This window comes from Callionymus lyra, chromosome 3 (assembly GCF_982586985.1).
Source record: "Callionymus lyra chromosome 3, fCalLyr1.hap1.1, whole genome shotgun sequence".
Classification (NCBI taxonomy): Eukaryota; Metazoa; Chordata; class Actinopteri; order Syngnathiformes; family Callionymidae; genus Callionymus; species Callionymus lyra.
The window spans coordinates 25,789,680-25,803,345 of NC_141820.1; the positions used below are offsets into that span (position 1 = coordinate 25,789,680).

General features: G+C 36.6%; 1 protein-coding gene across 2 annotated transcripts in view; it reads left to right on the forward strand.

Annotated features, from left to right (window-relative positions):
* sema3aa (sema domain, immunoglobulin domain (Ig), short basic domain, secreted, (semaphorin) 3Aa) overlaps positions 1–13,666 on the forward strand; it is a 46,575-nt gene that overhangs the window by 23,849 nt on the left and 9,060 nt on the right. The window contains exons 4-9 of one of the 2 annotated variants that reach the window (XM_087787280.1): positions 3,260–3,379; positions 4,540–4,630; positions 4,700–4,819; positions 9,132–9,274; positions 11,003–11,117; positions 11,196–11,265. In XM_087787280.1, the coding sequence (XP_087643406.1) occupies positions 3,260–3,379; positions 4,540–4,630; positions 4,700–4,819; positions 9,132–9,274; positions 11,003–11,117; positions 11,196–11,265 (659 nt within the window). The remainder of the gene's footprint in view (positions 1–3,259; positions 3,380–4,539; positions 4,631–4,699; positions 4,820–9,131; positions 9,275–11,002; positions 11,118–11,195; positions 11,266–13,666) is intronic. The other variant, XM_087787281.1, reaches the window with a different exon arrangement.

A 13,666-nucleotide genomic window follows, 5' to 3' on the forward strand; every position in this document is an offset into this window, starting at 1 on the left:
TTTCTTTTTGACACTTGACTTGTTCGCACTGCAGAACCGACTTGAAATAAAATAACGTTAAGATCAAGAAGTGAACAATAGACTTATCGGACGTCAAAATCCATATCATGGGGTTGTTGAAAAAGAAGCTGATGGTGGCGAAAACTTTTACTTTCTAATGACGAGTTAGCATAATCCTGTCGCTAAGCTAACTCCTTAACACAAATATTAAGTTTATAATTGTTGAATTATTTAATATAAAGCAGCAAAGATATTGCACTTGTCCTTAATAAGCTGATTACATTTTTATAGGAGGTTTCAAGATTTCAATCTTTAAAAAAAAGCAGATCGTGGCAAAAACTTTTACTTTCTAATGACGAGTTAGCATAATCCTGTCGCTAAGATAACTCCTCAACACAAATATTAAGTTTATAACTGTTCAATTATTTAGTATTTAACGGCCAAAATGTTGCAGTTGTCCTTAATAAACTGATTACATTTTTATAGGAGGTTTCAAGATTCCAAATTTAAAAAAGAAGCAAATGGTGGTAAAACTTTTACTTTCTAATGTTGAGCTAGCATAATCCTGTCGCTAAGCTAACTAACTAACAATTTTTTAATATAAAGAAGCAAAAATATTGCTCTCATCCCTAATAAACTGATAACATTTTGATTGAACGTTTCAAGATTTCAATCTTAAAAACAAGAAGCCTTTATTTGAATTTAGAATTTTGAGTTAGCACAATCACGTCGCTAAGCTAGCTACTCAACACAAATATGAATTCATAATTGTTCAATCGTTTGATGTAAAGCAACAAAAATATTGCTCTCATCCTTAATCAGCTGATAACATATTAATCCTGAGGATTTACAAACCTAAAAAAAAAAAAAATCCTTAAAAAAGTAAATGTTGATCCACTCTGTGGGTATCCCCCCCTCTGTTCCTGCTCATGTGGCCGCTCGTCCTCAGGACCACACACACTCACACACACTCACACACACACACACTCACACACTCACACACTCGAGTCAAGGCCAACTACATCCGAGTGACCACACGCCATAAAGGTTATTCACGTTTCACGGCGAGAACACACAGCGCGTTCAAGCGCGGCGAGATCTCGGGGCGCAGCTGTTCGCGCTGGAAATCAATGCATCGGCACGAACCTTTTCTACTTTTACATTCGAGTTCCTCGTTTTCAAAGCACCCACGTTCATGTGTGTGTGTGTGTGTGTGTGTGTGTGTGTGTGTGTGTGTGTGTGTGTGTGTGTGTGTGTGTGTGTGTGTGTGTGTGTGTGTGTGCGCCACATGATGTCACACTTCGACCCCGGACACTTCCTGTTTAATCATATTAAAAAAATGACGATAAATGTATTATAATGTACATTTTATTTTAAGTCAATTTATTGCACTTTTAAATCAATAAATACACATGTTGTGGTATTTTTTGTAATTTATTATACCATAAATCATATTTATTATATATTATTATATATAATTATAACATTAAAAAAGGGTAAATACATGTTGAAAATATATTTAAATAAAATGCCCTTAAAAGTGCTTGTCACAAAAGTAATATTTAATAATGTTATATAAAATGCTTTGATAAATATTACTTTAAAATAAAAATGAGGAATTAAGGGAATATGTTTGTGGTTGATATGAATGATAAGGGCATGAATGTATCTCTTTGGCGTTCATTTGTTCTTTTAATTCCACGCGTAAGATTTCCCGCCAAAAGTTCAAAGAAAAATCTGATTTCCGTTGAAATCACTTAAGAAGATTTGATTTTTTACGTCTATCAGAACCACATTTTCATCAGTGAACCCGGACAAGGACCGGGCGAAGCTGGTCGTCGGAATCCCAGGCTCTGTAATTTCCCTCCTAATGCCAGTGACCTCATCGCTGCAGGTTTCAAAGCGCGGATAAATAAGGATAATTGGTGGACTGGTGTGTGCGTGATGTAACGTTCCAAATCCCAAAGCTAACAAGCACTAATTTGTGAGCGGGATGTTTGTTGTAATTGGTGAAAGCCAGACTTAATCTCCGACGCACATGTGGCCGGGACCCTCCGGGCCTCTGGAAGAACCGGGCCCACATTAACCGGGTCCACTTGATTAGCGCTCTAATAAACAGCCTCACACCACCGGGGCCATCAGAGTGTGCCGTCCGGTCGACCGGAACGCTCTCGCCGACATCCCACATGTGGCTCATTACGGAGCCGGAGTTACAGGTGGAATGTCCCTCGTTTGAGGTCCTGGTTCCATGTTCCTGGTCCAGATGCGTCCAGGAGTCACAGTGCCTGGTCACGACTTCAGTTAAACACATTTTCTGATTAAAGATATTTGATTTTAGTTCCACATGGACTCGACCAGTAACATGTTTCCTGCTGATTTTATTTTCATTTTTATTAATCATTTTAAGACACTTTTTCATAAATAATAATCATCAGAATTATTATTAAGTAAACTATTTTTGAAAAACAGAAAAAAAAACACATATTAATTCCCATCATACATTTGTTTTCTCCTGATTTCTTTTTAATTTCTTAGTCTCTCACTTGTCACTTGTCCTCACAGACGGATATTTTCTGTGTGGGTTTTATTTATTATACAAGTTTATGATTTTTGTACGTGCACGTTCATGTTCTTTTCATTTTCTATTAATCCTGTGTGCACAAAAACATATTCTTTTACAAGCTTGTACTGTATATTGTTGATTTACGTAACAAAAAAAAAAAGCTTTTTCTGATTCTACTTCTAAATCCACAAATACAAAAAGGAAGAAGGAAGTAAAAAAAAAAAGAGCATATATATGTTTAAAAACAAATGCATATCAAAAATCAAATTTACATGGAAGAAAGGCAACCATTAACATTATATATAAATCACTTAATAATACTGTAAAATGTAGTTATATTATTAACTAATTTAAGGAGAGAAAAAGGTGTTTTTGGATTTAAAAAGAAATATAAAACTTTGAAGTTTAAGCCACTATATGAATAATTCCTAGAGGCGAGTAAACCGAAAAATGTTGTGAAAAATAAGAGTAAGCATTTGTTTTTGGAAGAAACGCATTAAAGTTAAAGAAAAAAAGTGGAAAAAACATTAGTTAAATTAAGTAAAGAGAACAATTAGAGACTTCCAGTAACTAACAAGAGGAAAGTTACCTAATTGAATATATAAAGTAAATATTTTTATGATGATTATATGTATTTAATGACATTTATTGTAAGTGTTGAAAAAGTACAACAATCCCGTTTGGGTTTCTTTCCAGAAGGAGTGCTCCAACTTCATCCGAGTCCTGCAGCCGTACAACCAGACGCACCTTTACATCTGCGGCACCGGAGCGTTCCACCCCATCTGTGCCTACCTGGAGATGGGCAAGAGGGCAGAGGTGTGACCTTTGACCCTTCAATTCTACCTGTTCGTTGGTCAAATATGAGGGAATTTTTTTTTCAAATCTTTTGGACGGTAGACAGAATTATATTTGACAAATATCTTATAAACGTCAACATTTTTCTTTGTTAATATACATTTTTATAAGTATGTTTTCAAGTAAAGTTGTAAAGTAAAATCATTTAAAGACATCTGACCAAGAATTAACCAGGGAACAAAACAAGAAAACAGCTGTTTCCATAAAATTTAGGAGAAGTTATATAATTTATAGAAGTTATTTTTCATCTTTTAAAAAAGTCAGAAAATAAATATTTGTATTGTATTAAATTAAGTGTTCATTATGAACTGATGTCTAAAAGAAGCAGGAAAAAAGTGTATGAACTCACATAAATATAGGCGGATAATTGTTTATTAAAATGAATATAGAAATATATTTTTATTCTTATCTTATCTTAGGACCAAATGCTGATATTGTGTGTTAGAAGTCCGAACCTAAGGTTTGATGGATAGGCCGCTACGACATGTGGAGTTCTATAAGGAGGAGAGTGACATTTAACGCACGACTATAAATGTTCTGTTGCGGCTTCAGTTTCACGACGACCTTTCAAGTTGTCATCGGACATTCTCCGCTTCATTCATTAGTCATTTAGCCGAGCGTACGATTTATCGATCTCTTATCCAAGACTCCATATTGAAGCTGACTCTTGAGTTTTCATCCTGTTTTATTACAAATACATTTGACCTGGAAGTTTTAACCTCATTTTTTCAACATATATAATTTATAACAGCATTGTTGTTTTTGTTAAATTATACATCAAAATGATCCAAAAATGAATTTATGTTGAAAACAGTGTCTCAACATCACTTTTAAAATGATGTTGAGACACTTCTTTTCAATCAGAATATTATTTAAATATTTTAAATATAATATTTAAAAAAAATCAAAGGACAATATTTAAAAAACATCAAAAGACAATATAAAAAAAAAATCAAAGGACAATATTGCTCAAATATTCACTTTTTATTTATTTAATTAATAAATATATATGTTTAAGTTTTTAATATTTCAACTCAAATATGAATTCCCATCAGACGTTTGTTTTCTCCTGATTGTAAAATCTGTGCTCTCCCGGTGTAACTCGACCCTTGTCGTCGCAGGAGAACATTTTCCGCCTGGGAACGCTCTACGAGAACGGCCGCGGCAAAAGTCCCTACGACCCCAAGATGTTGTCGTCGTCGCTTCTGATCGGTGAGAGGTTTTGTTTTTTTTCTCTGCCGGGGAAGCTTCTCCTTCTCTGACGCCGACCCTCTCCGACAGACGGGGAACTTTACTCCGGGACCTCGGCCGACTTCATGGGGAGAGACTTTGCTATTTTCCGAACGCTCGGAGATCATCATCCAATCAGGACAGAGCAGCACGATTCCAGATGGCTCAATGGTGAGATCTTCTTTTTATTGAAAACAACTTCTTATCAGGATATTATTTTATTTCACACACATATTATTTTACTTTAAACCAAAAAATAATACTAATGTGATAAAATGTTTTATTTAAAAATATAAGTTGGCTTTTTTATTGGACCGCAAACACTCGCAACATTAAAAATACAACTTATAATATTGTTTCTAAAGCATAACAGGTTATATTTAGAATGTAAATGATAATGGATAGTAAAAAATATAGTATATAGCATATCATATGTGATATAAATATATAATATGAACAATATCAAATTGGTATCTATCTATAATATATGGATTCAGTAGTTTTAGTTTGACTTTCTGAGGGCTTCATAAATTCAGGAAAATGACCACATGTGACCTCAGGTCAGAAATAAATGTTGTTTTTTAAATAGTTTTGTGTAAAAAAAAAAAAGTTTCTTATTTTAATTATTTTACTGCTTCAAACTTCAAAGATGCATCTGGCGGCAACTGTGTTGTTATTGAAACTGATGGAATTTTAATTTTCTTTTTAATTATATGATTATTAAAATCAAATGTAAGTTTTATTTAATATTATGTTTTATGTATTTTTTTTATTTCTATTCTCTTATATGCAACTGAGAAATTCCAAAACAACACACACTCACATTGCATATTCACACACACAAATAAAATTCAGATACGTTTCTCAAATATACTGTATAAAGATTATTTTGTCAGTTAATTCATAGCATATCATGTATAGTATCAGAATAGTGAGTAAGTGAATTGACTGAAAAGGGTCTTGATTTGAGCACAGGGATGAACACACACACACACACCTACACACACACACACACGAGTGCGAGGCCTATCCTCTGTTCTCAGCTGTTTTCCGGCAGAGGAGTCGGATTCTTCTGGCCGCCCCTCCCTCCACGCTAATCTCCGTCCATCTTTCACCTTCTTCAGACTTCTTTACGAGAGCTCATCTTTATGATTCTCGGATCCATTTCCAACTTGTTTTTTTTCCACCACCGGGGATTAGCGTGGAGCCGTCTCCGGCGACGAACGCTCGTAACCAGATATTTGAGTGAAACCTTGAATTGTCAGGATCAAACGTATCAGTTTTGAATGCAAAGTCTATCTTTCAGTAATCACGGGTCAATCCTAAAATTCATGAATCACGTCTGATCTGCAATGAAAAGATACATTCAACTACATACGTTCATAATAATGTTTAATGGCCTGCTGGGAAAAAAAACTGCAGGTCAAAAGCATGAGCTGCTAGTGGAAAAAAAATCTTTAGCTTGTTCGTATAGAAAAAGTTATTTTAATTGAATTTAATATGGTCAACATGAAATATATTTAGTCCACGTACAATATATAAAATATTGTCTAAGTCTGTGAAGTTGAGTCAAAGGTGAAAAGCATCGGAAAATCAAGAAATGTTTTGTTGAACACAAATGTAATGTAATTGTAATTCATTAAATAATGTGATGAAAAAACGATTTATTTTAAAACATGTTTTGACTTATTGTAATGGAACACTTTTTTGTAAAAAAAAAAAAAAAAAAGTCTTATAATAAAGTCTCAAAAACACATTAACAGGTTATATTTAGGATTTAACTAATAATGGATAATAATAATCAGCACAAATAAAATTGCTAGATGTTTACATTATCAGTATTTACTAGTGATGGTCTGATGAAGCTTAATGAAACCGTGTCATTATTACACTAGTCCACTAGATGGCGGTCTCTCCACTATTTTCCTTTGTTTTGAACAAGTGTTCTAATGAAACATCACATCTATTTAAACTGATGTCGCCACCTTCTGACCTTTAAACAACATGACACTGTTTCATGAAGCTTCACCAGACCATCACTAGTGTTTAGTAGATTTAGTTTGAATTTCTAAAGGCTTTAAAAATTTAGGCCACAATTTGCATAGGTCAGATATATATACTGTATCTAGCTAGATAAAGTAATTTTGTGTGAAAATAAGGTACTTTTCTAATCAATCAAACTAAACAAACAACGAGAAATAAAACACTTGTAAATATTTACTAGCATTATTATTTAAAATCATATATTTGTTATTTTCTTTTTCATATTTACAATCTAATTATTTATTGAAGTTTACATTGTGTATTCAATATTTATATCCTTCTGTATTTCTTTTTTAGCATATACAACTTTTTTTTTCCTCTTATTCCATCTTGATTTTTGAGAAGAAGTTATAATAATAATATTAATCATTTTTTTATATAGCACTTTTAAAACCGTAGTAGTGCTTTACATAAAAGCAAACAAATATAGTTAAAAATAACACAATCCATTAAAACACTACAGTAATAAAACAAGATAAATCAAAACGCGTTCCATTCAAGGAAAATATTATTAAATAAAATGGTAAAACAATAAAAAATAAAGGAGAGTAAAAGCCCATTGATGAACCCAAGGGTTAAGGGTTAAGAGGCGACATCACACAAAAGCCAGTCTGTTAAAGTACGTTTTTAAAATAGATTTAAAAGAAGGCACAGACTCAATGTATCTCCAACTAATTCCTTGTATTCATAGACGTAGTAAAATTAAAAAAAAGTCTATATATTTAACCAGCAATGGTCAAATTCGCATCAGATGAAATCTGCTCTAAAAACAGTCTCCTGCATTTGGAAGTGTGAGCTCACCGCGGCGGGTTTCTGAGGCGTACGGTCTCTGGCACACACCCCGCGGAGGTGTCGCGAGTGTGCGGTGCCCAACGGCTCATTCCAGAGGTCTCGCGCCCGCACCCAGCTTATAAATCCGCTTTCCACTTTGGCCACACTCGCTTTCTTCACAGCTACTCTTCGACATAAGAGGCAATAAAGGTGTAACTTGGCACTGCTTGTTTCTCCGCGGCTAAACCCCCGAAGCCTGTAGACACCGTTTCACGTTACACGTGACAATGCGCCAGTGACCCTTTTCCCTCCTTATTTTCTGAGGATCCCCCGCACCCCCCCCCCCGCTCTTGATTCCCTTTTTTTTCAAGTGGAGATAAATTTATTCACGGGTTACCAGGCACAATCAGAGCCATATGTTTGAGCGAGGATGTGGTCTGGAGGCCAGGGTTATGTGGGATTTGGACTTGGAGCGCTCAGTCGGCGTCGAGTCAGATACTGTGACGCTCGGGTGTTAAGTGAATGTCGGTTCTTCCCGAGCCGTGACTGGAGGATCTCGTGGAGGATTGGTGCTGGAGGTGTAAAAACAGGGGTGGACGTCTTGTCGTGTCCTGTAAACGATGGGAGTCGCTTCCTGTTTATAGCCGACTAAAATCCTCACATAGTCGATTCCAGCTGGAAGGGATATTTCGCTGTAGAATCGAAGCAGTTTTCGGAAAATCAAGTCACAAGAAATATAGCTCTTTTTAAAAGTATTTTGAAAAAAACACTGGGAATCAAAAACCTGCTGCTGGTTCAGGTGGTCGTCGGATGCCAACTCAATTTCCTAGGAGGACGTCATGTCGATCCTAAAAATACACCCTTCAATTATTCACCGTAATGAGGAGGTTTTGTCTGTGGTTATTTGTTTGTCTGTGAGCGAAGGTTTGGTTTCGTTGAAAGCTTGAGAAAATGTGAGTGATAGTGGTGTTCCAAAGATTTGTCACTCTTTGTGGTGCAGACAAACTGTCAATGGCAAGTGAAACCTTAAAAAAGTGTATCTATACAAACTGTATATATGACTTGGCGGATTGGCGAAGACTACGCTTTTTAACATAATCCTTGTGTTGTATCAAGGTCAAGGTGGCAAATGTGTTTTTGGTATCCCTTGTGTTGCCATTGTGTCAAGTTAAATGGCTTCCAATAATACATATGAAGTGGTGGAGGACGTTCACCTTGACCTAGAGACAACTCAAGGGATACCACAAACATATTTGTTTCCGGGCCTCCGGATCACCTTGACACAGATACAACACATGGGATACCACAAACACATTTGTTTTCGGGCCTCCGGATCACCTTGACACAGATACAACCCAAGGGATACCACGAACACATTTGTCTCAGGGCCTCCGGATCACCTTGACACAGATACGACACAAGGGATACCACAACACATTTGTTTTCGGGTCTCAGGGTCACCCTGACCCAGAGACAACACAAAGGATACCACAAACACATTTGTTTTCGGGCCTCAGGGTTACCTTGTCACAGAGACAACACAAAGGAAACCACAAACACATTTTTCTTCGGGCCTCCGGGTCACCTTGACCCAGAGACAACGCGAGGGTTATATACTGTACATAGAACTACCTTAAACCGCTGCAACATTTTCTTCTTCCTTCCGTAGACCCCAGGTTTGTTGGCGTGCACTTGATTCCAGAAAGTGACAATCCCGAGGACGACAAAATCTTCCTGTTTTTCAAAGAGAATGCGATGGACGGCGAGCACACAGGGAAGGCCACCATCGCCAGGATAGGACAACTGTGTAAGGTAACATGTCTCAGATGAATATCCTGCAAACAGCTCAACAGAGTTAACTTAGGATTGAAAGAAAGCGACGGCTCTGGATGTCAACCATTATCACAGCTTGTATCAGAATCTCTGGATTCTACCGTAGTTCTGTCACCTGGGAGAGGCGTGTCACTCAAGCATCTCGACGGACCGCCAGGCATGTCTGGAAAGACGCATTTGAGTGGACTTAGAACATCCTGCAAAAATTATTCCTCTTGCTTTTCCAAGAGTGGAGTTTTTTTTTCTCCTTTGCTTGGTCCACTACCTCTGCAACCTGACTTGGAATAAGCAAAAAAGATAGAACCTTCCAAATCTCTTCTTTTCCATGAGGATGTTTAAATGTGCATAAAATAACAATCTGTCAAAAGCGAGAGATGGTTCATCGGGGACTGTTCTTTGCCAGAAAAAAAAAACATGGAGTAAAAAGAATACTTTTTATTTGGCTCCACAGAATAGACAGAGTGACTTCAAATAACTTTACCGAAGTGAAGGGAGTTATTCTTGGAAATATGTGTCTTTCATTAGCTCTTTAAATTAGTGTCTTTAACTTTTAAATGATAGTTACATATATATATATATACATATATATATATATATATATGTCAATGTCTTTACAAACATATTTCTATACAGAGAACATGGACTTATGTCTGAGCAGTACAACATTGAATAAACAACTAATACATTCAATTAGTCAGTTTTGAACATATATTGATTTATTTTATTATTGAAATCATGCCCTTCATGATTCACTATTTTTTTCTTCTAAATTTTTTTAATTTAGTTAAAAACAAATCACAATTTATTACTGTCCACCAATTTTACGAAATTCTTACATGTTCTGGTTAACACAAAGACACTGTTTCTTTTAGTAATCACAGTAGAAAACATCACCTCTTTCAATAGCGATACGTTTATTGTCTTAACGACTCTTACATTCAAGTGATCAGTTATGAACATATTTTCATATTTTTCTTGTAAAGTATTTATTTATTTATAAAAATCACGATCTATCAATTTAACATGACACTTGCATGTTCTGGCTATTACAAAGACGCTGTTGCTTTTAGTAACATCACATCAGATGATATACTATGTTTTTTCTTTTAAAAATAATTCTTTATTTTATGAAAATCACAATTTTTACTGTCTACCAACTTTACATTACGCTTACATGTTCTGGATATTACAAAACCATTGTTTCTTTTAGTTATTTTAGTCATCTCAGCAGAGGATTCTATGGCGATACGTTAATTGTCTTGAAAACATTAAAGTGGTCAGTTTTAAACAGATATTCATTTATTTCATAATAGAAATGATGCCCCTCATGATGTATTGTGTTTTTTTCATCTAAAACAATTTATTTCTGTCCATCAATTTTACATAACACTTGCATGTTGTGACTATTACAAAGACACTGTTTCTTTTAGTAACATCACAGTAGAGAACATCACCTAGTTTTAATATCAATAATAGTGTTTTTTGGAACCTCTAAACAAAACTGTTTCCTTTTCTTTAACTCAAACAGATTTGACGCCATACGTTTTAAAGGAAAACCATTGCAACAGAGAGACATTTTAAATATAGTTCTAATTTGTAACATTATGGTCTACATTTAGAAGTATTTCACTGTTTTACTGATAAACTCTGGCAAAACAAAAACCCTCCTAATACACAGTTTTTGATTGATCCGTGTCTCTTTTGCAGAACGACATGGGGGGTCACAGGAGCTTGGTCAACAAGTGGACTACGTTCCTCAAGGCCCGGCTCATGTGTTCCGTACCCGGGGTCAACGGCATCGACACGCACTTCGATGAGCTCCGTAAGTCCTTGATGTTTATTCAACGTAGAACAAAAAACATCTATTTAAGTTAATATAATCCGTTTTCTCTGGTTTCAGAGGACGTCTTTCTCATGAGCGCCAAGGACCCCAAGAATCCGGTGGTCTATGCCGTGTTCACCACATCCAGGTACACACACACACACACACACACACACACACACACACACACACACACACACACACACACACACACGCACACACACACACACACACACTCGCTCAGATGTATTCTCTTCGCAAGCATGCTTTATATTTCCGAGCTTCTTCTTTTACTCGCTGTCATTTCCCGAGCATTTCAAATGACACGCTACACAAAGCAGGTCTTCGGTCCAATTCCCCAGCAGTGCTCTCTATACTATAATCCACTTACAGGTGTCTCGCGGCCGCTCGCCCCTCGGATAATACCTCTCCGTATGTCTGGCCTCGCAGATGAGAGATTGCTTTTAGCTGATTCCCCCATTTCCTCCATGGCCTGTCCCCCCTTTTCAGAAGAGCTTGTTGGGGAATGAGATTATGGAGCCGGAGAAAGGGGAGAGGAAGCAGAAACATGATATTCACTCAGTTGGAAAGAAGGTTTTCCTTCTCACTGCCGCGCCACTTGACTCTGACTTCACAAGTGATGCGTCAGATGAAGCCAAATACTCCATTATACACGAAATCATGACCAAGAAGATGAATCTTATTTGAAAAAAAGCAAAATACAATTCTGGAGGAGTCACATGGAAGCTCTGACATTGAACCATGTCCATTAGAAACATAACTTTGTGACATTAAAACCCAGAGTCCTGGTTGTTTTTTTTTACTTTACTTTATCCTGCCATCAATCAATCTTCTACCTCTTATCCAAGGTCGGCTCACAGGGATAGTAGCAAAGAGGGCCAGACTTCCCTCCTTCCAGAAACCTCTTCCAACTTGTCTAGGGGAGTCCATCAAAAGTGTCCTGGGTCTGTCTGACCTGGGTCACCAAGACCTGTAGGTGCACAACTAGTGACGAGCCCCTAACAGTTTTAGCCTGAAAGAACAATCGACTCCATGTAATAAGCTGTAATTACAACATTTATAGAAGTCATTGGTAAGAAGACTTTTGTATGAGTTGTATCTGATGATGTAGGATGTCAGTACTTAATCAGTACTTATACGTATCTGGGTCAAGATGACCCAGTGGCCCAATGAACTGGAGGTCGTTCACCTTGACCCAGAGACAACACAAACGTTCAAGAATAAACTAAAATTAAAGTAATGAAGGGATATTTATAAAGATTTGAAAAATAGAATAAAAGATTTAAAAAAATGTTCTTTCGGCTTAACTTTGGAGCTGAATTATCCAGGTGAGTTCTGATGAGGATTTGAGGCAACGAAATGTGCTTTGCTTTTCGGTTATGGTTTCCATTGACTCCAGAACTAGTGCCTTCGTGGTACCCATTGGCGTGCCCATCCTTAGTAATTAACCAACATACAATACAATACTAAGGACATGCTTTTTGTTTTCCAAAAGCAACCTTCTGTAAAAGGACGAGCTCTATTAATCATACCTATCAAATCATTCTTTTCCTGAATCACAATGCGATAATGTAGGAAAAGGTTCTTTTAGCCATGGGATGTCAAACATGCAGGGGCCACAAATAATGTATTTCCAAACTGTTCTTAACAGGAAGTATAAGTCTGATCGTAATTGTATCTTTTCATACCCAGACGCTGTTAATAATAGGATAGATGGATGGATGGATGGATGGATGGATGGATGAATGGATGAATGGATGAATGGATGAATGGTGATGGATGGATGGATGGATGGATGGATGGATGGATGGATGGATGGATGGATGGATGGATGGATGGATGGATGGATGGATGGATGGATGGATGGATGGATGGATGGATGGATGGATGGATGGATGGATGGATGGATGGATGGATGGATGGATGGATGGATGGATGGATGGATGGATGGATATTAATTTTACATATTGATATTGAACCAACTATATGACAGGCCTTGGGTTTGTGACCCTTTAGGTAAAAAATGACTCTAAAGGTCATCAACGTGTAGTTCATGTATTTTATTTGTATTAATTATTATTTATTTATATTCCTTTTTATGATAATGTCTCTCGTTTTATTTCCTTCATTTATCTCTTTTTTCTCCATTTATATTATTTCATTTTTAATGTGTGTTGTGTTTACAACTCTGGAAATCAAGGTTTTCTGATTCATTGACACAAGTATGTGTAGAATTAGACATTTAAAGCTTGGATTATGGCGACAGTTTAGACATTATTTACTTCAGATTGTTGGCATCGTCTCCAAAAGCAGATTTTTTTTTTAAACAATTTGAAATGAGGAAAAGGAAAAGAGGGCAAATTAATCTCATACCTGGCTATTTTCCACCACAGAGTGCAGCGAAGGCGGCTAATAATCCGAGCTGAGATGGCACAGATGGCCACACTTTCTATGGCCATGATGAATATGCATTGGGGGGGTGTGTGGGGGGGGTATTATTGTGTCCACTGGCGCGTGTGAAGAGGAGG